This window comes from Taurulus bubalis (genome assembly GCF_910589615.1).
Source record: "Taurulus bubalis genome assembly, chromosome: 8".
In the NCBI taxonomy this organism is placed as follows: Eukaryota; Metazoa; Chordata; class Actinopteri; order Perciformes; family Cottidae; genus Taurulus; species Taurulus bubalis.
The window spans coordinates 27,179,016-27,206,715 of record NC_136596.1 but is presented as its reverse complement, the minus strand read 5'-3'; the positions used below and the strand labels follow the sequence as shown (position 1 = coordinate 27,206,715).

The window sequence follows — 27,700 nt, the reverse complement described above, 5'->3', positions numbered from 1 at the left end:
TCTCCCTCCCTCTCTCTCTCCCTCGTTCTTTCTCTCCCTCTCCCCCTTTCTCTCTCTCTCTCCCTCCCACTCCCACTCTCCCTCTCTCCCTCTCCCTCTCCCTCTCCCCCTCCCCCGTGGGTGGAGTTACCATCCACCGACGTGCCGATGGCTCCGGTTCCTAAGACAACCCATAAAGCATTTGCATCCGCGGGAGGAGCTCGTTCCCCGGCAGGAGAACCGGAACGCGGCGCCTGAAGAGCCGCGGTGCTGAAGGACGCGCTGCAGCGGGTGATGGTGTGTGTGTGTGTGTGTGTGGTGATGGTGTGTGTGGGGTGATGGTGGGGGGGGCTTCCTGCAGAGACCACGAGAGAGAGCACGGATGTTCGCTGCAGAGTAGTTGAGCGTCCTTGTCGGCTCCACCTGTGCTGAGCTTTTGATCTTTCTAGTTTTATAGTTTTAGTTTTCTTTTGGCGACAGCGACGCGGGACCGAGTCCATGTGAGTAGACCTGCGGGTTCTCTTCTCTCTTCTAGAACCCGTAACCATTTACAGGAATACCTCCAGGTACAACAAGTTTTTAAATAAGTTCAAAGTTAATATTAGTGCAGTGGTTCCCAACGTAGGGATCGGGACCCCCAAAGGGTCGCCAGAACAAGTCAACCCGGTCTTCTGCAAAATAACATTCCAGTACAACTAAAGTGCATCTCTGATTAGCCCACGCTTTGGAGGTTCCGTTAGCAGCTTCAGGACACATGATTAACGCTCTAAACTAAAGAAGAACAACATTTATCCAGTTTATTTAGTTATTTAACTTACAGACAGAAATTAAAATCATAATAATAATCGACTCTAAGGTCTCACACGGGACGCGAACAGCGGCCACCTGGTTGAACATCTTGTTTTTGTGTTTTCTTTGTCCAGATCTAGTATTACAACCTTTAATATTTCATTGTATATACTCTTCCATGATGCATTTCCCTCCAGCGGCACTAATCAATATATTCATAGATATCAACAGCTTATTGTTTTCCTCTAACGAGGAAAACCCCTCATTGGTTGGGACCACTGCTTTAGGGTTATTTGTAATGTGCTTTGTTTATTTTAAAACAGCAACAGTTTGTAGATTTGTGTGTCTTTGATGGTAGAAACCTCAGAATATACTCAGTGTGTCACCAGGAAACACTTTCATCTGTGACTCATTAGAAATCTTTTGTTTTCATCAGTCTGCATGTTATCAACGTGGCCGCCTGCAGCCCGTACACCTGTACACGTGTGTGTGTGTGTGTGTGTGTGTGTGTGTGTGTGTGTATGTGTGTGTGCTTTTGGCTCATGTCCTGTTGCATGTGTGTGGTTCCTCCTCAGTGTCTGCAGTGACTGCTGCGTTTGTCCCACCGTCCACAAGATGCATATGAATAGCTTATTAAATCAATGGAGTAAGTATTGAGAGATTCACGTATCTTTTCATTGTGTATCACCTCTTCTTCGTACTGTTTGCAAAGACCGTTCAGGGACCACGCAGGGAGTGGGAACTTTCACTGTTGGCCGAGTTAGACACGATCGCTCGAAAATCCTGAACTAAAATAATTATTACAAATACTTAACTTCACTCAATCAAACCCAAACTTTGCTTATATACTCCTAACATATAGATGTATGGTATATATTACATTCACTACTATAGTTACGATATAATAAAACATATATCTTTTTTTATATATATTTTGTTTCTGTGTACTTTCATAAACTAATATACCACTTACACATGTATGATCTTATTATCTATATTCACAAGGGTTTTCTGTATATTATATATTTTTAGGAGATATTCAGTATTTAGTTGAATGCAAACCATTCGCAATTTTCGCCATTAAATTGTCTGGGCCTGAAGAGGACGCTGTTCTGACCACAGGAAGGGGCTTTTGGTGAAGACTTGTATCCGTGTGTCCTTCTACTCGCTCTGAAGTGAGCAGGTGAACGAGTCACGGGACTCTGAGCTGAGGAGACTCGGCTCCATCGGCCCTTCTGGCCCCGGGATCTGAGCAGCGCCGCGCTTGGCTTCCGTTGCATGAGGCTAGGGCTGCAACAACGAATCGATAAAATCAATAAAAATCGACAACAACGAATCGATGAAATCAATAAAAATCGATTATCGGTTAAGAGCAGAGCAACTGGCTGCCAGCGTTTCTGAGATTGGAGTAAGACACGGAGAAAAGCTGAGGTTGTGATCTTCTCAAAATAGAACATCTTTGATGCGACGTGTTGAGTCTTGGCCAATCAGCGTTAAGATGTCTACAGCGTCTTCATTTCCCTCAAACTTGTTATTAATGGAAGCTAGTCAGATTGCTATCGCGTTAGCTAACGTGTTTGGGTTGTGTATTGTCGTTAAAGTTACGTTATGTTCCGTTACAGTTCAGTCTTGCTTGTAAAAAAACGTAACGTGATGAAACATGCCGTCACCCCCCGGTCTGGTTCAGCTCACGCTGTCACTCGTTAACGTTAAACCGGCACACCGGAGGATCTGGCTGCAGGTTTTTTTTTTTTTTTTACTCAAAGTAGAATGTAGAAATCACGTAGTTGGGCTTAGCCAACAACGTGACGTCGTGGTCATAAGAGACCCAAAATGAAAGAGTTTAAGGAAGAGGACGCTCTATATGGAGCAGTACAGCTTCCCTCTGTCCCAGTGTTTCATACATATTGATAACGCAGGGTATGTAAATGCAGCCTCTGGAAGGATCAATTACAGTAAAAAGGGCTCACATTTGGCAGATGTAAAGCATACATGTGTATGTTTTTAGTGTTAGTCCGTTATAATTTATTTGATTTAATTAACAGCTCAGGGATGTTCAAGGAGCAACCTGTTTGTGCTTTCTGAACATGTTTTGTACTGTCACTTCTGTTTTTGAATAAAGGGTTGGAAATCAATGCTTTTTTGATTTTTTATCCGATTCATCGAAAAAATAATCAAACGATTAATCGATTATTAAAATAATCGTTAGTTGCAGCCCTGCATGTGGCCCCTCTTCACGGCCCTGCAGCCGGTGGTCGCTCGCTCGTGAGCAGCGCTGCATCGCTCCGGAGCAGAAAGCTCTGCTGTTACCTGATCACCACGTCACGCGCTTCCTCCTCCACGTGTGCAGAGCATGTGTTTCATAGCATCAGTACATACATGTGACCCAGAGGGTTTTACTATTAAATCAATAATAATAATAACTTTATTTATATAGCACCTTTAAAAACAAAGTTTACAAAGTGCTCTACAGAGAAGCAAAGCATAGTTATACATAACTTAAATACTGGTAAACAAAAAGGACCATAAAGGCAATGAATACAACAAAACCAAACAAATAACCAAAAAGAGCAAATGGAGTAGAAAACAAACAAATGAATAAAATATACAAAGAAAACCAGGGGAACAAAAAAACTGCATAATAGATCATAAAATGACATAAAAGGACGACATCACTTAAAAGCAATTCTATAAAACTGGGTTTTAAGAAGTGACTTAAAAGAAGTTATTGATTCTGCAATCACATTTTTATGACAAAATGGAGTCAATGAACCAACAATTTGTGAGTAAATTATTAAAACTCGAGTCGTTATTTTGAAAGCCTATTTCATCATACATTTTAATAATATTAAACGTGCCACTTACATTACTTTTTTTATTCTAAGGGAATTATTTAATATCATGTCAGTTTTTTTTAAAAGGACACCTTTATGTCAAGCTTTGTCTTATAATAACACCGTTTTTATCTTATAATGTTTCCATAGCGACCGAGCACAATTAAGTCCCGCCCACATGGGAGGAGAGCTCTCTCGCGCTCCACTGACGTTGTGTTGTAACTCTGGTCTGCTAGCCAACAACAGAGACATTCCACGAATAAAAAGCTGCTGTGAGGCGGGATGTGAATAACAGAGTTATGTCTTCATAACAGCCAAACAGAACAGGTATGAGGCAGCAGCGGGGATCCTGGCTGCAGGTCAGGGATCCTGTTGCATACTTCACATATCATACCTTGAACCTTTACCCTCTTGCTCATATATCTGCTGTGCAAAGGATTGTGGGTCAGGATATCCAGAAACAGCATGCAGCCAGCATGCTGCAGTAGAACATCCTGGTACTTCTTCGGCTTCAGTTGACGTACGCACATTGGGGACATGCTAACTCTCCTTCAGGCTCACTAAATGGCACGGCGATGTGCATGTGACGAACACAACGTGTGCAGCACACACTTCGTGTTTGATTTAGAAAAACAGCCACAGCAGAAGCACAAGAAGGAGCGAGCCTGAATTGATCCCAGACCTGCATCTGGGACTCCGTACGGAGAACCAGCTGTCCATGAATACATCCAAACCATGTTAGTTTTTGCCGCTTGTGCACAAAAACAACCCTGGAGAATGCATATATATGGAGGAAAAACCCTCAGGCTTGAGTACATTAAAAGTATATATATAATACTAAATCATATCAAACCGATCAGGCTATATAATTGTTTGGTTGTTCACATTGTCTTGAGCAGCAGCATAATAATTGACAGACTTCCATGCCTCCCGTTTGCACCGGCTGTGTCGCAGCAGGCCGAGTGAAAACAGCTCCTGCTGTGCGATCTGTGTCGTCCACCTCCGCTCACCAAGGACAGGCGCTTGGATTCATGTGCAGACTGTTGCTGTTGTTGTTGTTGTGCGAGCAGTGGGTGGATGCAGGGACGGGTCGAGCTCCTTCTCCCTGCGTTTGATGCGCACTAAGTCGCTTTGGATAAACGCGTCAGCTAAATGTAATGAAATGGATTGGACGGGGTATTCCTTCCCTGGCTGGAGGCGTCGCACCGATCCCTCTCAGCCCGGACCCTGGGGTTATCTCCGCGCTTAGACGATCAGAGCTTCACGTCTCGGCATCTCTGTGACGTCGGTTGTGATCTGTTGTTTCCCATGAGGAGTTTGGGAGTGACCCTCTGCGGGCGCAGCACCCTGACCGTAATGGCGGGGCGGTTGACAGCGTGCTCTGCGGGGCAGCGCCCTCTCATTTACTCATCAAACACACTTCTGCGCTTGCTTTAAAGCAGTGGTTCTCAGCTGGTCTGGCTCCGGGACCCACCATCACACTGAATGACGAGCCGCGACCCAAATCCAGGAACATTCTCAACTTCTCAGATGTATTGAATGAAAAGATGGTGCAGTTTGAACCTGAGAGAGTACAGGATATGTATTCCAACACAACAACAACTTTAATGATAAACCCAAACGAGCAGCTGGTGGCGACGCTAGAGAGAGAACTATTCCCTTTTACACTCAATTAGCTGCATTTGAATTAAAAACCCCAAAAGTGCATCTTCAGGACACGAGGTATTACAACATATATAACCATTCAGAATCTTCAGCCATTCTTAAACAGACTAAACAACTTTCATGCACAAACTAAAAAGTCCAACAACTAAGAAGTAGTTTCAAAAATACTGAAATTAACTAACTTTAACTGAGAATACGCACTCACTGAATCTATGACAAACACTTTACTATGGAAAAAGTCACTGTCTTGAGGAGCAGCTTGTCCACAAATTAAAAAAAAAAATTAACAAAAAGTTTAATTCAAAAGGATGGTTTGACTTAACCACACGCTGCTGAAAACATGGAGGGACAAGTGCAAAACAAGTTGAAACCAGAGCCGGCAAAAAAATGTCCCTTCAAAATGAAACCGCAGGATGAAAAAAATAATATATATATATATATATATATTCTTTTTTTTTGCCCAGGCAAAGGCCTGCGACCCACTGGAAACGAGTCCGCCAGTTGAGAATCACTGCTTTAAAGGAATAGTTCAGCACTATATTTGGGAAGCCGTCCACACTTTTTCACTTCAGATGAAAAGATGTTTATTATTAAACAGGGTCTTTGGGCATTTTCAAACCTATTGTTTGCAGATTAATTGTAAACTTGTTGCATTTGTTTTCACGGAAAGAGCATCTCTCACTTTTTTGCCTTTTGAGCGATTCATTTTTTGACATCACGCAAAACCCAAACGGCAGTGGGCCCAGGATGATGCCCGGCTCTGCTACCACCAGTATCACAGCTACTGCGCTGCCCGCCATTGGATGTTGACTTTGGCGAGCCTCGAGTGCTGCGTTCAGGAATGCAAGTCGGCCATCTTTTTGTTCCGCGGCCACATTTTTCCTCCATGGCATGAACTTGACAAACAGTGAGGCTCAAACACTGGCTGAGTTCAGTGTGGTGGTGACGTTTGGGGGGGGGGGGGAGTAGAATAGGGACAGAGATACATTGTGCTGTTTTCCACATTTTGCATGACATCCAACACAGTTTTTTCCAGCCCACTCTTCCGTCTCTACAAGTGACATGTTGTTCTCAAAACAGTGTTTTTCTTCACAGAAGAACTACAGAGTGAAGAATCTCACACATATTTGTTCAGTCGCGCAATAACGCTCGAGGCAGTCCTGAACTAATATGCCTTTTGAGTTATTCCCTAATTCAATTTCAGTTCATGAGCAATTCATTTAACTCCCGTCAACATTAGTGAGGGCTTTAGATGTTTAGTGATTGGTGATGCAACAGCTGTAGGAAGCATCTGAGCATATGCTGTTGGACGTACCATGTCTTTGATGACCAAAGTCAGTGGGACTTTAACCCTTTGGAGTCATGGGTCATTTTCTTGATTTTACATAATTTCTTCACTTTTTAAAGTCACTTGCATATGATAGATACCCATGTGTTTTACATCTAAAATTGCAGAACAATCTCAGCTCTCTATATAATGAGGCACCATTGTCATTAGGCAAAAGTGTAAAGAGAAATATTACTCTAAAGCTGAAAAATGTATCTTCATATCTCTTGTGAAAACATAGCTTTACTCAGGAGGTCGAACTGTTTTGGTGCTTGAAATTAAGCAGCATTAAGCAGTGAAATATATGAATACAAAAATGGTAGAAACATGTAAATAAATCTAAAATCTAAATTAATTATTATATGGTGAGGTGATGAGCTGTGGCTGGCGTTGTGGCCTGCAGTGATGATTTGGCAGAGACGGACTGGAGGCTGCTAAAGCGATGCTGCATGTTGTCCTCTGGACCCTGGCAGCTGCAAATCCTCTCTGTAAAATACATTACTAATAGTTAGTATAAGTTCACTGAAAGAAAGTAACAGGATAGTGACAATATTTGATTATGCCCCGTTCAGTCTCAGACCCATTTAGCTACTGCACCGCTGCTTCCGGTTAGCGCGCAGCTAACCTAACAACATGGTCATTTCAGTCTCACAAACACATAACAGAGATCCCACACTACTAAGCGTACAACGTTCACTGAACGAAAGTAACAGGGGTCGTGACAATATTTGAACACCCATCGTTCAGTTTTTTATCCGACCTGTAGCCATATATAACCACATTAGCGATCGTTAGCTCGCTCGCTCCGTGTTAGGAGCTAACGTGAGGTAAACACTACGGCAGTAACGATTAACAGAGCTATAACACTACTAAGCGTACTACGTTCACTGAAAGAAAGTTAACGGGGATCGTGACAATATTTGAGCACCCACCGTTCAGTCTTATAGTCAGCCTGTAGACATGTATAACCCCGTTAGCGATTGTTAGCGATCGTTAGCTCGCTACCCGCTAGCTTCGTGTTAGCAGCAGCTCTATCTGGCTACAGGTCCCATTACTAACGTAAATATGCTATTGCAAAGTTCAGTAAATGCACTTACCCATCTTCCAATGGATCCCTTTGCGTGGCGTTGTCCTGTTCATCTCAGGGATCGACTCCTTCAGGCTCTATTTATGGTTGAAGCTGCGCCGTTCTCCAGTATAGCTTCGCTCAGCCTGCCTGCTCTTTTTCTCTCTCTCCGGTGAAGCTGTGTTTGCATCATATGACACGTCTGGGTGTGTAGAATGCTCTATCTTGCTGTGTGAATCTCATATGATCTCGCGGACAAAAGGCAGAGGAAGCTGAAGTTTAACTAAATCTTGGAGACATGGAACCATATTTCTGTGCAGAATTATCGTGATTGAGTGAATATTTTCAAAACGGCAGTATGGTATAGCGCGTGCGCGCGCTCGAAGACCTCGAAGGGTTAAGAGCCAGCTGGTCTTAGCGGAGCACTCCTACTAACATGTCTTATCAATAAGCTGTATGGGTTGTTTCTCTGGACCTATTCAATTTAATTTATTTTGTATTGCCCAAAATGAAAAGGAAAAGCTTAAAGCTTATTTAAAAGCTTATGCCAGGGTGCTGGAAGGGAGGCTCCGACCGCTTGTCGAACCTCAGATTCAAGACGAGCAGTGCGGATTCCGTCCCGGTCGTGGAACAGTGGACCAGCTCTTTACCCTTGCAAGACTACTGGAGGGGTCCTGGGAGTTTGCCCAACCAGTCTACATGTGCTTTGTGGACTTGGAGAAGGCTTTCGACCGGGTCCCTCGGGGGTTTTTGTGGGGGGTGCTGCGGGAGTATGGGGTGCCGGACCCGTTGGCACGGGCTATCCGGTCTTTGTACGCCTGCAGTAGGAGCTGTGTTCGTATCCTCGGTAGTAAGTCAGACACGTTCCCGGTGGGTGTTGGCCTCCGCCAGGGCTGCCCTTTATCACCGGTCCTGTTCGTGACTTTCATGGACAGGATATCTAGGCGCAGCCAGGGGGCGGAGAGGATCCGGTTCGGGAGTCTCGGGATCGCCTCTCTGCTGTTCGCGGATGATGTGGTCCTGTTTGCCTCCTCGGATTGTGACCTCCAGCATTCACTGGGGCGTTTTGCAGCCGAGTGTGAAGCGGCAGGGATGAGAGTTAGCGCCTCCAAATCTGAGGCCATGGTGCTCTGCCGGAAACCGGTGGATTGCTCCCTCCAGGTGGGGACAAACTGCCTACCCCAAGCGAAGGAGTTCAAGTATCTCGGGGTCTTGTTCACGAGTGAGGGTAAGGTGGAGCGGGAGATCGACAGACGGATCGGTGCGGCTGCAGCAATAAAACAGGCGCTGTACCGGTCCGTCCTGGTGAAGGGGGAGCTGAGCCGGAAGGCGAAGCTCTCCATTTACTGGTCGGTCTATGTTCCAACCCTCACCTATGGTCACGAACTCTGGGTCGTGACCGAAAGAACGAGATCTCGAATACAAGCGGCCGAAATGAGCTTCCTCCGCAGGGTGGCCGGGCTCACCCTTAGAGATAGGGTAAGGAGCTCGGACATCAGGAGGGAGCTTGGAGTCGAGTCGCTGCTCCTTCGTGTCGAAAGGAGTCAGCTGAGGTGGTTCGGGCATCTAGTCAGGATGCCTCCTGGACGCCTCCCATTAGAGGTTTTCCAGGCACGTCCAACTGGTAGGAGACCCCGGGGAAGACCGAGGACACGCTGGAGGGATTATATCTCCCGGCTGGCCTTGGAACGCCTCGGGGTCCCCCAGAATGAGCTGGAAAGTGTTGCGGGTGAGAGGGAAGCCTGGGTCGGCCTGCTGAACCTGCTGCTACCGCGACCCGACCCCGGATAAGCGGCTGATAATGGATGGATGGATGGATGTATTGCCCAAAATTACAAATTTTCAATCTGAACACATAAAACATCCTCTGGACCTCACATTGGTTCAGAAAAAACTCCCCCAAAAATATTCAACTGGGAGAAAAAAGGGAAGAAACCTTCAAGAGAGCAACAGAGGAGGATCCTCTATCAGGATGGACAGAAGCAATAGATGTTATGTGACCAGAATGAATAACGTAACAGAGTTACAGCACATTACATGAATATGACAGAAATTATTCATATAATGAGTAGTAGGCAGAATAATGATGGGAAAACTACGACTACAATGCTAACAGAAGCGGTGGATATAGTAGAATAATGATGATTATAACAGCAGTAATGATACCAATCATTATAATAGTAATGTGACTAATACTACTTATAATAATGATAGTAGCAGATAGAATGGGAATGCCGTGTGGGATATGCAGCCAATGGCAGACTTATATCCACAGTCTAGTGGAATATCTCAACATCCACCGAGATCAAACATTTCATGACTTTGCCTCAGCATGAGGATGTTCAAATTTGTGATTTCGAGTTAAGGTCAACATTTCCATTTGTCCAAGACTTTGGTTTACGGCCAAATACCTGCCCAACTCATGACTTTCCCATCGGCCTCTGCTGTACCTTGGACTAATTAGATAATGTTAGCATGCTTCTACACCATAATTAGATGGTGATTATGGTCAAGCCTACCTGATAAACGTTGACGTTAGCATTTATCAGCATAAACCGTAAAAGTATTAATAACGATAATGGTTTATTTATAAGCACCTTTCAAAGTGGCCCCATTACAGGGGCTGTCCATCATAAAAAACTAAACCGTAATATACAGTCATAAGCGGATTTAATAACTAGGTAGAAAAATCGTCGCCATAGAGCCGCTAGCTTGGCTGTCGACTATTATTACTTTAAACTAAGAGCTGCTCAAAGAACAGTTATTAAATGTACATAAGTGGAATTGGCACAACCTCCAAGCACAGATTCCAGAGCTAGAGAAGTCCAAGATTACACACAAAATCCATCTTTTTTATGTAATTATTAGATCTTTTCTAAATCTCAAATTAAGGATGAGGGGAAAGTTGAAAAGATATTTGTCTCCCTAAATAACACTATCCTCCCTACAACAAAAAGGAAAAACACATAACCCTCTTCCTGTACTACCCCTTAACTCCCACGGACCTCCACCATCCCTTAAACGCATCACTTCTCAGAGATCACTGATGTGGCGTCTTCTTCCCTGGAGCTTGGGGTTGGAGAGGCACCAGTGACCACATTCCCACTTCCCCGTGGTATCAGGCGGCGTACCGCAGAGCAGAGCGCATTACAGCCGCGACCACAGAGCAGCTTTCTGTTTCCATCCTCACAACTCCACATTGTGTGCAGTCAAAACAATAAAAACGGTGAACTCTTCATTCTCCAATTGATCCTATTGGTTTGGTTTGACTCTGATTTGAGTGTAAAGAGACAGAAAGTAAAACAAGACGAGTTAGCTTGTGTGGCTAACAAAACATTGTAACTTGAGTTCAAGCACGGCAAATGAAGATGGCGAATGAGGGCAGTGGAAATGTTGAATAATGTTTCAGTTCCTGAGTGACGAGCGACCGTTCCAAGGGAAGACCTCCAAGCTTCAGCGTCGGGGTCTGTGGTCTCTGTTGCCACTAAAGCCATATCTCATGTTTGACACGCTCACTGGAGGCTTCCTCTTTTCCCATGTGGCAAATATCAACAATCAGTTTTAAAAAAGTGCTGGTGGACCCCTAATTTATATCTAGAAGCCAGTATGGAATGCTAAATTTGCATGTTTTTCCTTGGGTTTTATATGTTTGCTTGCAGAGGGACAGTGTTCTAACTTGTAAAGTATATTACTAAAAGGAGCACTGAATCCTCTGTGCCCTGATGTGTAAACATGTTGCTCGGGTTCTGCAACAGTGCAAACACGGCAAACTCATCATGACTGGACGGCGGTGGCAGAGCCGCAGCTATGCGTGGTCTGGTCTCTGCCTCCAGAAAGCCTTGCACGCGGAGGCAGCGCTGCCGCTATGAGATGAGCGTCACCTCGCTTTGGAAAATCCATAAAGCGATAAACAGCTAGCGTGGCTTGGCTCAGGCTGAGTTTAAGGGCTCAACTTTAATGCACGACGCTGCAGCCAAACACATCTGTGACTGGAGGGCTGTGTGAAGGCAGATTGTTGCTCTGCTGTGGCCCGGTTGCCCACATCGCACATACTTTACGCCTGAAGTCACCGGGGCTCAGAGAGACGCTGTAACCCGCACCCTGAATATGTCATTTCTAGACTTTGTTGGCATGCATTTCATGTTAGCAAGATGTCATGCTCCTGGAAATTACCCATCATTCTGTGAGTGAAATGTCAGATTGTACATGAGTACCTATTTGGTGTCGAAATAGGGAAAAAAGCAGATTGACTCGCTGTTACTTGGATTACTTTTGGGAAGTGACAATCATTGATGCAAGAGTATAAAGAGACACAACACAAACGCCTAACATCACACCCCAGTCTGATCTCTTTCTTGTTGACAGAGGGGGGAGGAGGGGGGGGTAAAAAGAGTTTTACTGTGAGACCTTCATGAGCAGCATTCCCTATCAGCCGGGAGGACGTCAGCGTGGCGATGGCCGGCCCTGATACCCTGTTGGCGGTGTGTGTGGTCAGGCCGGGTCAAACTCACAGCGGGTTGTGATAATGGCCCTCTGCCGTGGACGGACACATTTCCTCGCAGCTGCTTGTGTAACCTTCCCATGTCGGGAAAAAAAAGAACAGAGCTGCTGAAGAATCACGACTTGGCTCGTGCGCGAGAAGTCTCTGAGTCAGAGCCGTCAACACAGCGCCAAGTGAATCATCGCTGAAGGTACATGCCGCTTTGAATACCGACAGTATGGAGCTGCTGAAATGTGCGACCACATTCTTATTGTGTTGTCTAAAAGAAGACCATGACACGCGGTAAACCCAAACTGCCGGCTTCAAAATGTTCCAAAATGCTCAGGATGACATAACAGATGAGATATCCATGTTTTTCTACAGCCTGTGGCCATTATGGCTCCAGTGTGCTGGTTTGGATGGAGCTAACTGTGGATGAGGAGAGAGAGAGAGAGAGAGAGAGAGAGAGAGAGAGAGAGAGAGAGAGAGAGAGAGAAAAGCAGACAACGTGGGAAAAGGAATGTGGGTAGAGAAATGGAGGAAACTGGAAAGAAACAAACTGCAGAATGTGTGAAAACTTCTGCAACATGGAGACATTATTGCAGGAAGCATCATTCAATGAGATGTAACATATTATGTATATCTGATTACTACCCATACGGCGAACAGACAACTAGTCACTAGCTAGTATCCACAGTGGAGCATTTAGCAGCTAAAGAGCTAAATATATAAATAGAGAAAACGGAGCTCATAGGCGAGTGAATATTGGACCTAGATTGATCAGGTAGCCGGAGACACGTCTCCAATTAAAACTAATCTTGCTTTTCTGCTGGATGTGCAAACTGTTTGCACATACAATGTTTGAAATTTGTTGCAGCTTCACCAGATGTTGTTAGCGGCTGATGAGAATGCATTTCACACGTTTGGGGGACGTGGCGTTTCAGCTTCCAAAGTGGTGACAAAAAGCAGTTTGGGAACTACAGCTTTAAAAATACTTTTGAGAAAGAGAAGGATGAAGGATTGAGACAGCAGCAAGCAGATAGAGAGAGTGACAGCTAGATGACAGGGCTGCAATAAACGCGGTTCTCTCTTTAGGCTGAAGCGAAATGAACAAAAGAGCAGAATGAATAGACAAGTCTGATTCCCCCCTGGCTTGATTGACATAAAAACCCTGCTGATTGTGTTGGCGTGTCAGTCCGTGCTTTCCACCGGCGTCACTGTAGCGGCGAGAGAGCTCGATGCCAAGGCAAAACCAACTCTGACCTTCAGTGTTGTCACAGCACTCCTCCGTGGCTGAAATTAGGTCAGGACTACCCCTTGTTTTGGGGAATAGAGAGCAGTGGAGCGGTCTCCCTGCAGTGACTTGGGGAATCCCTGTCAACAATATGCACGAGGCACAGCAGGCTTAACTAACTCCAATGTAAACACATCTGTGGCGATATCAGATGGTCAGTTGACCTGATGTAGAATAAAAAGTGAGAAAGTCTTCTGGTAGGAGGTCAGGGGGATGTATTGGTCAAACAAACACAAGACGTTCACTCAGGAGACCGCTGGTTGTGTCCCAAGCCCACTGTGACTCATTTTACCTTCCTTAACTGCGTATTTATTTTGAAGTAACAGACATGTTACTTGCGTATTCCTTCGCAGGACTGCGACACTCAATTTCTGCTCAGTACATGCATACGGTCTTTTCAAAATAAACTTCCGTCTCGCCTGGAAACTCAGTTAGGTTAAGGCAACACAACTATTTGGTTAGGTTTAGGAAAAGATTGTCGTTTGGATTAAAATAACCACCACCAAAAAAAAAAATAAACATTGACTTCTCGCTTCACTGGAACATGGCTGTTTGTTGGATCCATCCATACCAAATTGGCTGGGGTTGAAAAGGCCTAGGAGCCTTTATATGTTCTCGTTAAAGATTACATGGATAACCTACAGAATGTATGTGGGATATCTACAATACTACCTACTTTTTAGTAGGTATTGTTTTGCATGCTGGATGAGACCAGCCTGAACCAAACCACAGTCTTTTCAACATGTATTGTAAAGAGAAATAATGAGGAACTGTTGCACAAAAAGAGATAATTGAATACAAGCTCACGACACATATACTTGAATATCGGTTTCTTTCATTATAGAATGGAATATTGACACACAGTGTGTGTTCTGGTAAGCTCTCGTCAGAAAGGAGATGATACCTTCTCTTGACCGCACTGGATCATGTCTGAGTTCACTGTCCAACCTTGTTTTCTGTCAGTCCTGCCTCTATTTAAAGCCGCTCATTATTCACCGTCTTTGTTTCACTCTGTAAAGTGTAGGCGCTCTCCCTCATCCATGCAGCTAATAAGTAGGAGAGTGAAATTGGTCCTCTTTCATCCATGGTCGCTTTCATGCTGTTAAACACATGCATTGCCCCTTTGGTCGTCACACAGTCTTTTGTGTCGGTGTGATCAGTTTAGCTGCAGTGCGCAGTGAAATAATCTTAGATATTGGTGAGTTAATTATACTAGAAGAAGATATAACATGGTTTTAAGAGTACGTGGTAAGAGGGATATCTTGGATGGTTAACTATTCTTATAGGCTTTTTCCATTTTCCATAACATTGTAGACTTTAGGCTTCTCTAACAAATAATAACCTAAAGTCAAACATGTAGTTATTTTCCTTTGTTGGAATGGTAGTTTAAATCACAAATAAAGTCACAACGCCAGTTACTAGCCCAAAGTCTCATTAGCAAAATGTTCAACTTTAAAAACTTGTGGACAAATATCATGCCCGAGCAAGCTGTTGGTCTCTTATTGGTCAGAAATGTTAGCCAGAAGATTAGCCTCAAACCGTTTCTCTTTCTTTCTTTGTTTTATTCTTAATTATGAAGCACCAAAGGTTTGTATTGCTAATTGTTTTCATTGGCTTTATGTGATTAGTTTAGCAGTGTTCATTAAATGAACAAAGTATTCGGCTCCAACGAGGGCATTGTTGTCTGCACTGTGACTAGACAACAATGCCCTATTGGATTTCAGTAGAACCGCCTCAAGACTTCGCCGCCGGAGATGGGCTCTGGTTGGTGCCTACCGCCACACACTTGTATGCATTGTTTTTCAGATGGTGCATCAGGTAAACTTGATTAGGTTATATTTATAGTCCTGGTTGTTTCGGATAGCAATTCGAGACCACCATCTCTAGAAATCAGCCTTCTTGTTTTGTCCGGTGTCGGAATGCGATTGTTGAGTTCACATGTGCCTAAACGCTCCAGGTTTTGTAACAACTGGTAACTGCTAACCTGTGTCTATTCGTCTCTACCTTCCCAGCGGACATCTCCAGGATGTGTGATGTGGACGTGTCCCCGGAGCCCACCAGTCCCACCCTGTACGGAGAGTCCTCGGACAAGTACTACCAGGTGGACCGCTGGCAGAAGCTCCGCACTGCCGTCCGCAAGCTGGAGTTCTGGGAGAACTTCACCGCCGAGCTGATCGGGAGTGGATTCTTCTCCAAAGTCTACAAGGTATTCCCTCCGTCCTCTCGCCCGGGTTGCCTTGTTGCCTTGTTTCCTTGCTTCCTTGTTGCCTTGTTGCCGGCCTACATGTGAGATGCCAACAGAGCTTGCTTTGTTCCAGCCACTAATTGGGACATTTTTGACATTCCGTGATTGGCCCACCGGCTTTGGAGACCGTGGGGGCGCTCATCCTCAGATGATCCTTATGTAACTCCTAATGTGACACCACCGGTGCTGGAGTGGAGCCGCAGGGCAAGCTGTTTATGTGCATGCATTAAGGCTTCGTCCCTGATGAAATGAGCTAGAAAGAGGCCACAGGATGGGCGAGAGATGCAATCGAATGAGATCGAGAAAGACAGATTTCTCTCTCGGATTTTGGACGGATGTTCAAATTTAATCCACAAAGAAAACACATTGGTTCTTGATTTCCTGTCCACACATTCAGAATGGTGCTGCTGTCTCACCGCCTCCGCTGTATATCCACTAACATCTGTAACACTGTTTCTGCCGCTAACGGACGCCAATCTCCTTCAGGTGATGCACAGCACCAGTCGCAAGGTGACGGTGGTGAAGATCTACAAAAACGACGTGGACCAAGACAGCATCGTGCGGGAGATCAGCCTGCTGCAGAAACTCTCCCACCCCAACATCGTCAGGTAACAGTCCACCATGTCCCTGTTGTGCTTTGTCTAACGGGTAAAATTCTACTAAAGCAAAAGAAGCTGCAGTTTCTCTTCTCCGGTTCGACACTCTCCCACACATAACACTCTCTTTTTCCGCCCCCCCAGTCTGAAGCTTTGTAGCAGTATTTATGGCAACCACAGAGTATAATGTGAATACCTTTGAAATGTATTTGCTTAACTTTAGTACACTAACTAGTTATGGTACACGATGGTATACTCTTACATTGATCATTGCTGTAAACAACTCCAAATCCACAACAGCCCACACAGTAAATATGTCAATGAGTTTAACCTGCCTTTATACATCTCTGTAAGGGACATACTAGTAGTTTGCTTTACGATTTGTTTGTTTACATTTTGGCTTATTTACTCAAATCAATGGTCGGAAAATATAACACAAAACACACTAAAGAATAAACATGATAAGTAGTTGAAACTTTTGGGAAACCAGCAAGAGTGCACTAGATTTCTTTCAAAGACACGGCCTAAAACCAGCCCAGTGTTGACACCTGTTTTATTAACAATGGTAGCTCCACACATCACAATAGTCGCTAAATCTGGCAAGAAAGTCTTCAAGTCGGTAATGCTGACGGGCCTCCCTCCAAAGCTCCGCCCCCCAACATCATGATGACGAACGTAAACAACGACCATGGCGATTGTTTGTGAACTCACAGCTGTCTGCTTGTAATGTATATAATTTACTACTTGGATTTGTTTGTGTCCACCTGGTCCAGTCTCTCCCTTTTAGCTCCGCTTTATTCTCCACCAATCCACGAGGGAAATATCTGTCTGTTTAGCTGCGAAATGTTTCACAATGTTTCAGGAGATCGCTGCTAACTCTGTCTGCCTGGTGTTTGGCGCTGGGTACTCAGCGTACCGTGGAGATCTCAGAACATATTTGCATTTGAAACAAAGTTAATGTCACGGCTCTTGGGCGGTAGAGCGCTGGTCTTTCAACACACTATGTAGAAACGAACACAATCTGGCACCGGAGCAGGGAACGCAGGGGAGTAGTATATATGTAACGGTGTATGTGATAGGTGAAGGGAATGACAACTCAGGAGATACACATGGATCTAACGGGGGTTACATTGAACGAGGCTGGCGATCAAAACGCTCTGCAGAGAAATTCATCACTATGATTCACCCGCTCGCCTTACAATGTGGTCAAGCGATTCCATCGTGTATGCAATTCATTATCAGAACATCCTCGTGTTCAACAGACATACATATACACTCGTTCACGGGTCATTTTGACCCCAAGACAACACAAGGGTTAAGAAACGTCATCACCATAAACTTCCCGTGCCGCGTTGCTTGCTGTACGTAGCACAGCCGCGCTGAGGCTGCAGTGGACACAGATATAATGAGACCTTGGTGCTCTTTAACACCGGCCCTGTCAGCTCCACAGTTACATAAGGTGTGTGAACCCAGGCGGATATAATGTTTGCCCAAGCAATCTTATTTTAGCCATTTAGCAAGGTGACAGCAGCAAGGTTATCAGAGTGCAGCTTATCTGGCTGTGGGGAAAGCAGTGCCCATATTGTCAATACACACACACACACACACACACACACACACACACACACATTCACACACACGCACACACACACTCACCCTGCGTGGGCTGAAACCAAGCACTAAGTGTGTGTGTGCATTGTTCCCAGGAGCCGACGGGATATTGTTCTTCTGAATATGAGCTTTGATAATGAACTGCGATCAGGTGCCAACATGTCTGCATGTTACTAATGAATATGTTTGCAAACCTTCAGTAGTTTTTAAACAAAGCAAAATACCTCATATATTCTCACTCACCCTTTTGGGTGCATTTTATTAGTTCTAACCCGACACTTTTGTGGATGGATGTAAGACATTTGTCTCTCTGTGTTGCTGAATCATGGTTGTGAAGACAGTGTCATAAGATGCAATACAAACTAAATCATTGAGCCTGAGGGTTGTAGCTGTATATTGTTTGTATAAATATTTTATATCTATACTTCCATGTTATATATACATGTTTTTATATATATGTTTTTGTATATAGATTTTCTTAAAATAACTAAAATAACCAAATTGCTGTTCTTGCTGATGTTCTTGTGGCAAAACCCAAAAGCAAATTTCAATGATAATCCTCCTCATCACATTATAATTCTTAGATTGGTTATGCCTGATGATGAAATGAATCAAACTAACAAGTATTATTATCTCACTATCTTCGTGAATGTTATCTTATCGTTAAAAACCCATCGATCACACTGTTGACTTGTTCCTTTATTACCTTCATGGCCTGTAGGGTTTCGTCTTTTTTATGGGATTTGTTGTCAACATGACAAATATCATAAATATTAAACATTATTAAATATTTTTATGGCTGCTAATTTGTAAAAAAATCGCGATCTGCGTTTTCATCTTTGTGACAGCCTTACGATCTTTCTTAGGATTCACTGTTTGCGGTGCTGCTACACACTCTCATTGACAAAGCTAGCATGATAGATAGAATGTTACTGAACAAGTAATACAACACATTTCCTCTTTCTCTCTCTAGATATCTGGGAATCTGTGTCAAAGAAGACAAACTCTATCCGATCCTAGAGGTGAGTCCCACGCCGTATTTGTTTTACCGTTGCACCTTGTGAGTCATGCTCGACGGCTGGCTTTGTTCTGAGTGTGGAAAAACACAGCAGATACACTGATAGGGAGTGATGGTGGTAAAGAAATGGTGAGCGTTTATTGTCTACCCAGGGTTTATTGCTTCAGAGTAATGACAGACTGTGTACATAGGAAATTATACACTCATATAACCTGTATCATATTCATACTAGTGTATGGAATTAAACAAATGCGTGACATCACGATTTCACTGCTCGCTATGGATTCACGTGGCAGCAGTCTGCGTAACCCAGTGTGTAACCGGGTGTGTGTAACCCGGTGTGTGTGTAACCCGGTGTGTAACCGGGTGTGTGTCGTGTGTCAGTATGTGAACGGTGGCTGTCTGGAGGAGCTTCTGGTCAGGAAAGACGTTCCCCTGTGCTGGAGAGAGAAGGTGGACCTGGCCTGTGACATCAGCAGGGGAATGATCTATCTGCACTACAAGAACATTTACCACCGAGACCTCAACTCCAAGGTGAGACCCTGTGGGGACCATTCAAGTTTCACCTCATCCCTCAACCACCACCACACAGACCTCACGGGGCGGTAGTTGATACTTAAACGCCATCGCTCAGCAGCTTAAAAGACCACTGGTGAGACGTCAAGAACTCGAGGACAGAGAACTTCTAAGTGTGTAATTCCAAGAGATGACTCACTCAAACATGTACTGTTCTGTAATGTGAACAATCAAACCCGTGGCTGAGAGGATAAGGGGTCGACAGGTAACCATCGATGTCTCTTTCTCACCTAGTTACCTGTCTAATGAAGGCTTAACAAGTCTCCCAAAAACATGTGTCATGTAATGTGTCTTCTCATGGCATTAATCACCTGTGAATCCATCTTTTAAGGAAGACACATAGCATCATTTTTAAACAAATAAAAATACTTCCAATTTAAGAATAGAAAAGGTAGGGGAAAAAAAGGGAAGCGATTTGTCTTTGAGCTGAACCAGCTGGTAAAATTCACCTAGCAACGCAACACACAGGCGGTGAAAGCAGCCTCCTGCTGTCGAAGCATTAAACATTGAAGAGGCAGCGAGGTGACGAGGGCCAGGGGTCGACACTGGAGATCCTGCACCTCTCAGGACTTTTCACAGACATTTTGTCGCCGTAGGAAAAAGCACAGGTGTACCTGAACAAATCAATGACGGCTGGATTCCATTTAGCCGTCAAGTCAAACACTTGGATGGAATGGAGCCTTCCTAAACGTTACTTTGACAAGTCAAAATGTTCCTGTTCTATATTGGTGTGAGGTCCCACTATAGTGCAATGCACTTTGGGATATTATGGATTCTGGCTGGAGATTCTAACTCTGAAGGAGGCCACCCCCAAAACACAGTAACGGAGCTTCATGGACCTTTGATGAGGGACGAGGAGGAGTTGAAAGACCTGATGACCATGGTTTAGATTTATGGTTTGTTTACCCACCAAATGCTTTGGCCTTGTCCCAAAAGAAAAACCAAATGAGTGCCAGAGTTTACACAACGGCAGTGAAATAGTGAAATGAGTAAAGTGAGGAACACCTCATATGACAGTCAGCCATTAAAAAAAAAAACTGTCTCAACGCATCTGTAATAAACTGACAAAGACGATTATAAACAATTTAAAATCCTTTGTTTTCACCTATTCCTCGTCTATATTCAGTATGTATTTTTCATTACAATAGAGTAAAACACATTCGACTGACTTTCGTATTAACTGCAACAATCATGCAGTGATTTCAGATCCTGAACCACATTCTTATGCGTGGGTACGCCTGAGTGTGTGTGTGTGTGTGTGTGTGTGTGTGTGTGTGTGTGTGTGTGTGTGTGTGTGTGTGTGTGCGCTCTGCGTAGGTGCTGTCTGTCTCTTCCGGTTGCCAGGCTCCACAGCAGAAACAGGCAGCAACGCAAAGAGCCGCGGCAACATGACGGTCGCTCTATTGTCATGCTAATAGACGGTTGCTAGCTAAAGCGCTGCCGCTGCACACATCACTTGGTGGATTGGTGTGAGAACAGGGGTGGGGGCACGTCACCCCGAGGCGACTCATTTGGCCCTGTACCCATTCACTTAATCGACACGGAGGCCAAAGTTGATTTGCGTCACGCTCTGGCTCCAGAGACGGGATTGATCCGTCCATCAGGCCGGCCCGTGGTGAACGCTGATGACTGAATGAATTATCCTGCTGGAGGTAGCGCCGAGCTGGGGAGCAAAGTCACTCAACTAGAGCAGTTAGTGAAGGCCGACACAGAGTTCAAACACTGAGATGTTAATGGTACATTCAGTGGTTTTAACCTTGGCCCTTATGACCCATGTGAGCCTGACCCACCAGATGCTTGGTAACACAGAACCATCGGAGAAGCTTTGGAAACTGTTTGGAAAAATGCAGGCACTTTCAAAAACTACTTGGTGATTGGGTGAACCATCTGTCAATCAAACTGGAAAATACATCTCAGTGTCGTTCAGAATTAGATTCAGAATCAGCTTTATTGGCCATGTGTGTGTACACGTACATGGCATGTGACTTTGGTTTCACGCAGCTCTTTGCTCTGCTTTAATGGAGGTTCAATGAAACTGGATCAAGCTAAACGTTTCATTTCTCTGTTGTTTCCATAACGGCACTGAGCCTGTCTGAACTTCTCCATCAATACTGTTTGTCCCCTTCAGTCACGTAGACACAAAACAATAGAGAATAGGTTCTAGGCTGAAGATGCATAAGTTGTTTTTTGAACCACATGTAGAGCGTGATTGCTAGCTACTTCCTGCTGGGCCACTTTCCCATCCTGAGGGTATAGTTTCCCGCCCTGAATATGAATCATATTAACTATGGCGGCTGTGTGAAATAAAAATGAATTTTAGTAGCTGACGATGTAATTGACTCCTTGCTCATGAGCCCTCACTGATCTCGTCATGACCTTGAGTGAAAACATAACATAAAGTTATCAATCAAACACTGGGCCCCTCCAGAATTATTTTAAAGACCACGGCAGATTCTAAACGTTGGGAAAACTTTAAAAGAAGTCCATGATTTAAACAACCATGGACTTTAGCAGCTGGACATGTGAAGCCTCTGGCCCCGACACTTTAGGACGTCCAAAAGGCAAATTACAACAACCCCCCTCAGAAAACCCAAACAATGCAGCCGTTGTGAGCATGCCTCAGTAACTCTGCACGTTAACTCGAATCAGAGTTTAAGCTCCTGGAAAAGTTGAGGCCCCTTTTTTAATTAGCGCCCTTTTCTCTCCGTACCTGCTAATGCGCATTTCTGTTCCCCCAAACTGTTGCGCTCCCTGGCAGAGAGGGCCAGGTCTAAATTTAGAGTCCAAGTGTGGGACTGGGAAGTTATTTTTTCCACCAGGAGCGGCTCGTAATGACCGGCTACTGGATGGAAAAAGGCTTTCTGGTGCAAAGAGAGCCAGAAGCTTCCACACCGAGAGCCTTTAAGACTTATGTACGTGCAGACGCACAAAAGACCTTTATTTCGTGCCCCCTTTCTATAGTAATGAGAGTGATGCACACGCATCGACATCCCACACAAACGTTATACACACACTCAGGGGGCCACCCACCGTTTGTTACGCAACCACAGCTCCCACCGTCTGCTCTCATCACACCTCCAGCGCTCTCAAGCCCTTGACCCACGCTTCATCTTCGTCCACATTATGAACAAAATCTTTTTTTGTTTTTTATTTTAATTCAGTGTGGGGGTGTATTAGAGAAAGGGCCGGGCAGTGTGTTTTGTAGAGTGTTTTTGTGTGTGTGATTGCTACAAAAAAGAATACTAATAATGTAAAAAAGGGGGGCTTTGGCAACCATTGTGAGATATGATGTATAAATATATGTACCCTGTACAGGAGCACACGGAGTCCTCCACATGAGGTCTGGGTGAATTATTTAGTGCCCTGGAACAGATTCCATTGAGCCGGCTGATAAGAGGAGAAGCTACAGAGCGGCTGGAAGTCCACTGTCCAGGCAACACATGGTCACAAAGCCACAGAGGCCCTTTCAAAGATCAAGCCTGTTGACGACCACACGGACTAAAGATGAACCGCTGATGCCGCCAGCTCTGGCAGACATCAACCCCCACACCGCCCTCTGGTGGCAACACATGACAGTGCCGTTGCATCACTGATCTGTTCTCCTCTCCCGTCTGTGTGCGTGCAGAACTGTCTGATCCGGGTGACGTCTCGGGGTCGGGAGGCGCTGGTCACGGACTTCGGCCTGGCCAGGGAAGTGGTGGAGCTGCCGGTCAAAGACCCCGGCAGGAAGCTGTCACTGGTGGGCTCGGCCTTCTGGATGGCCCCCGAGATGCTCCGAGGGGAGCCGTACGACCGCAAGGTAACACACACACACACACACACACGCTTATGTGGTTTATTAGATGTCAGAAAACAGGGGCAAATACTTTTTTATAATTTCCAAACAATCCCAAACATCAGACGAAGCGAAGCAGCCAATGGACCTTTTTGATCGAAGGGTTATGAACTGTTAGTGGTATAGTCACTACATTGTGCTACATGTCTTATTAGTCATATTTTTCTCTATACGTGTATCTTTGCTGATTTTCAAAGCAACCCATTTGTTCAGTCACCACATGGTCTGTACTTGTTGCAGGTGGATGTCTTCTCCTTCGGCATCGTGCTCTGTGAGATCCTGGCCCGGATCCCTGCCGACCCAGAGATCCTCCCCAGGACGCAGGTAGCAGTGACCTCGCATTGGCACATTATGATTCATATAAATGGTGCGCCGTGTATTTAGCTGACTAAGGCTGCCTGGGTAGTATTCAATTAATTGTTTTGTGTGTGAAGAATTCAAGGATTTCAGTATAATATATTGGCGACACAAGCAAAACCCCATCTCCGTGTCACAGACCTCACGGGGGCGAACATGATTTGCAGTTCAAGACCTAAACAATATCGTGATGCAACATTGAGGAAAACGGCTTAGACTCTTTTTTTACGATCTGTGATAAAATACTCACGTCTTCAACCAAAAGCCATGGCCTTCTAAAATGGATGGAACTCATGAGTTACAGTCAGGTCCAGACCTTTGGTCACATTACCTACATTACATTTAGCTGACGCTTTTATCTAAAGCGACTTACAATAAGTGCAAATCCACCATGAGTACAAACTCAGAACAACAAGAATCAAGAAAGTCCAATTTCAATAAAGTACAAAGTACATGTAAACTACAAAGTGCTATCAGTAAGTACCATCTAAGTGCTACTAAGGTGCTACTACGGTGCTACCTTCTTTATTCAAGGTGTGGTCGAAAAATATGTGTTTTTAGTTTGCGATGGAAAATGTAGAGACTTCCTGCTGTCCTGATGTCAATGGTGGAATGAGCTATTCCACCTTTGAGGAGCCAGGACACAAACAGTCGTGACTTTGTTGAGTGTTTAGCTCGCAGTGACGGAGCTACAAGCCGATTGGCAGAAGCCGAGCGGAGCGAACGAGCCGGGGTGTGAGGCTTAGACACATGACAGCGTGACCAAAGAGGCTGAGTACGTGGGGGGTTTGTTTTAAAAGTTACATTCTCTGATGTTACGATCGAAAGCTCTGGGAAAAACATGAGTAAGTGAACCTTGAGTTCTGAATATTTGATCACAGACCAGCAGTTTTTCATTTAAAGTAATGAGCTAAAAACGCTGATGAGCCTTGCCTCATGTTTTGTGCACGAGCAACACAAACAGCATGTGAATGCGTTGTCATGACTCATCGAAGACACAGTGAGGTGACCTCGTCTTGAGATGTGCTGATGTCTTGCAGGACTACGGGCTGGACGTGAGCACCTTCAGGCAGCTGGTGGACGGCTGTCCTCAGCGGCTCCTGGAGCTGGCCGCCAGCTGCTGCATGGTAGGTAGAGTGTGACCAAACACAGCGCAGCAGCAGGAAGCCTGAAGCCAACGGTACGAGACTGTATTCATGTTGGAAGACAGAACTACAAACATGAAGTACTAATGTACAGACATGTGGTTGATCTTTCATCAGTGAATTACAAGGTTTCTGTCCCTGCACTGTTGTTGTTCTCACAAGTTGTTTAGTAGGAGATGAGAGAGACAACAAATATGTCTATATTAATATATATATATACTGTAAATGAAGTATGTATAAATATGTATATACAGTATACTGTATGTTTATGCATATATGTGTATATATGTCTGTATGTATATATATATATATATATATATATATATATATATATTTATCCATTTATGTATTTATGTATATAATATATACACACACATATATACATACATATTATGTATATACTGTATGTGTGTACATATATATACAGTATGTGTGTATATATGTACAGCATATATATATATGTATGTGTATCTATCAGAACCAGCTGTATTGGCCATTTTAATTTCTTTGTTTTGTGCTCTCAACATACATATGTATGTATATATGTATATTTGAACATTAATAAATACATATTTTAAAATCTAAATCAGCGAAACTGGCACGCATCAGATAGTCCAGATGACATAATGCAGCGTATCCTCATTCAACGTTTATATGATAATATAATTTCTCCAGCAGCCCGAGCGACCCCTCACACACACACACACACACACACACACACACACACACACACACACACACACACACACACACACACACCAGTCTAACCCTGTCCTCCATCAGGTGGAGTCCTTCAGGCGGCCGGCGTTCACGGAGCTGCTGGACGAGTTGGAGGAGGTCGGCGAGAGTCTGGAGCCGCCGGCGTCCGACGCGACCGCGAGCTGAGTCGTGCGCCTGGGGAACAGAAACCCTTCCGCCCGTCCGCAGGCAGGCCGCCGAGTGTCCGGGAGTATTTGGTGGACTTGGCTGGACTTGGCCCCGAGGCCCTCTGGGGCCCCGCTCTCCTCTCCTCTGCTGCAGCCACTCGTCTTCACGGAGGCGCTGCAGATGACATGTTTCTTCTTTGGGAGGGAAGTGGGAAGTTTCTTGTGTCCAGATGACTAGGATGGAATGTACAGTATTACCTTCTTGTGTCTCACTCCACCTCAAGCCTCTCTTCCTTCTGTGTTCAGGTTTGTTTGTCACCAACGATGATGATCTAATCCCTCCACCTGTTTTCTTCCTCTCTTCTCTGCTCTCAAACAAACAAACAACCGCGGCAGTAAACATGGCTTCACATACGACATGGAGAGGTTTAACCTTGTCTTGGAGACTCGGAGGAGTTGAATAGAAATAGAAATGTCGAGTTCACATTTCATGCTCTCATCTCAAGTTATTTATTATATATAATCCTGTTATTATTATTCAGTATAATTGCAGTTATATGAAAACCAACCTGAAACATATCAGTTTTTCAGGAACAAAGTAATCACTATACATCTTTGAGTTATTAAAGAGCCACACACGTCTCAACAATGAAATCATATAAACAAGTGGTAAAGGAATGTCCTCACCTCTTCTTCTGGTTTGGTCACATGTTGTCATTGTTACTGATCATGTGCGTGTAAATATTTGCTTATTACTTTCTGCCACCTCTCTTGGGATTTAAAGGGTCCATGTTCCTTTAAAGTTGACCGCTTGTTTACTATGTTATGCTTCTTGTTGTCTCTGTGGGTTATTTTTTTTCAGGCAGCTGCAATGCAAAATTAACTTTTTTCCAAAAAGCCCCATTTGGTTTCTTACTTATTGAATGGATTCCACAATTTGAGTTAAATTTGAGGTTTAAATAAATATGATAAAACAGTGAAAACATATTAAAAACAACAACATTGAAACACAGACATCCAGTAGGCTAATACAGACATAAATAAAACTCACCAATGAGAAAACAAACATAAATATATAACCTAGAGTGTAATTTAAGGTATTTCATCTTCTCAGAGTGTATAAATATTCATCTGCATTTAGAAGTCGCTGTTTCACTTTCCACATTCTGCCATTAAACACTAATGGAACCATGTTAATTTAATCTCCTTCAATAAAATCTAAGTTTCAGTACCATGTCATAGTACCTGTGTGTCCTTTGTTGTGAGACTTCCCTCCTTCGTGTGGTTAAGTGAACAATAAAACGATAATAAAGATAATAAATAAAAGGACTCAGAAGAATATTGTCCACACGTGTTTTTCAGCTTCTTTCACAGTAAACTATTGTAAACATGTAACTTTGTTTCTGGCATGATTAGGGATTTAAATTTGTATTCAAGTATACATGATCAGCATTTAACCTTCTTAGCCCCGCGGCGCCCATTATCGGACAAGGAAATAAAAATATAAGTCAAGTGACGTTTCCTAAAGGATCTCCAGAAACGTTAATTAACTTCATTTAAATTGCTGAAATACAGTAAAGTTCTGTGGGAAGAGTTTTAGCCAAAAAGAAAAAATCAAACTTACCGTTAAGTTTATATAATTACATAAACCCCATAACATTGCCGTCATTTCCGGCGGCGGCCGTAAGGTTTACTAGACCGTTAATAAGTACACTTTACAAAGTCACCCACTCCTTCATAACCCTACGAGCTTGTATGAACCTAACCAAGTATGATATGGTTGTTTCTATCGTTTGGCCTTCAGTATTACAGTGCACTGGTTTGAGTCTATTGTGACTGTAGTGATGTCACATCCTGCTTGATGTGTACAACTGGGTCGAAAGCAAGACAAGGAAAACAGGAATCAGCAAAATTCTAAACAAAATGTATTTTCTCATTTATGTTAATTAATATTGCCTCTTATTTGATTCGAACATCATGTAGACACAGCCTGACAGGCACCAGGTGTGTTTGAGGG

General features: G+C 44.1%; 1 protein-coding gene across 1 annotated transcript; it reads left to right on the top strand.

The window, feature by feature from the left end:
• Positions 1-1,403: 1,403 nt before the first annotated feature.
• LOC306739763 (dual specificity testis-specific protein kinase 1) lies at positions 1,404-26,911 on the top strand. The gene is made up of 9 exons (XM_079221813.1): positions 1,404-1,414; positions 15,447-15,640; positions 16,166-16,287; positions 18,860-18,908; positions 19,289-19,438; positions 23,106-23,279; positions 23,556-23,639; positions 24,713-24,799; positions 25,601-26,911. The coding sequence occupies exons 2-9, from the start codon at positions 15,461-15,463 to the stop codon at positions 25,700-25,702; spliced, it is 948 nt and encodes a 315-aa protein (XP_079077939.1). The 5' UTR covers positions 1,404-1,414; positions 15,447-15,460; the 3' UTR covers positions 25,703-26,911.
• The last annotated feature ends 789 nt before the right edge of the window (positions 26,912-27,700 follow it).

Bases quoted from the DNA above. Each gene is read 5' to 3' on its own strand.
- LOC306739763 (XM_079221813.1), top strand. From the start codon at position 15,461: ATGTGTGATGTGGACGTGTCCCCGGAGCCCACCAGTCCCACCCTGTAC. The intron at 16,288-18,859 runs GTAACAGTCCAC...TTCTCTCTCTAG, and splicing joins TCCCACCCCAACATCGTCAG to ATATCTGGGAATCTGTGTCA. The intron at 23,640-24,712 runs GTAGCAGTGACC...GATGTCTTGCAG, and splicing joins AGATCCTCCCCAGGACGCAG to GACTACGGGCTGGACGTGAG.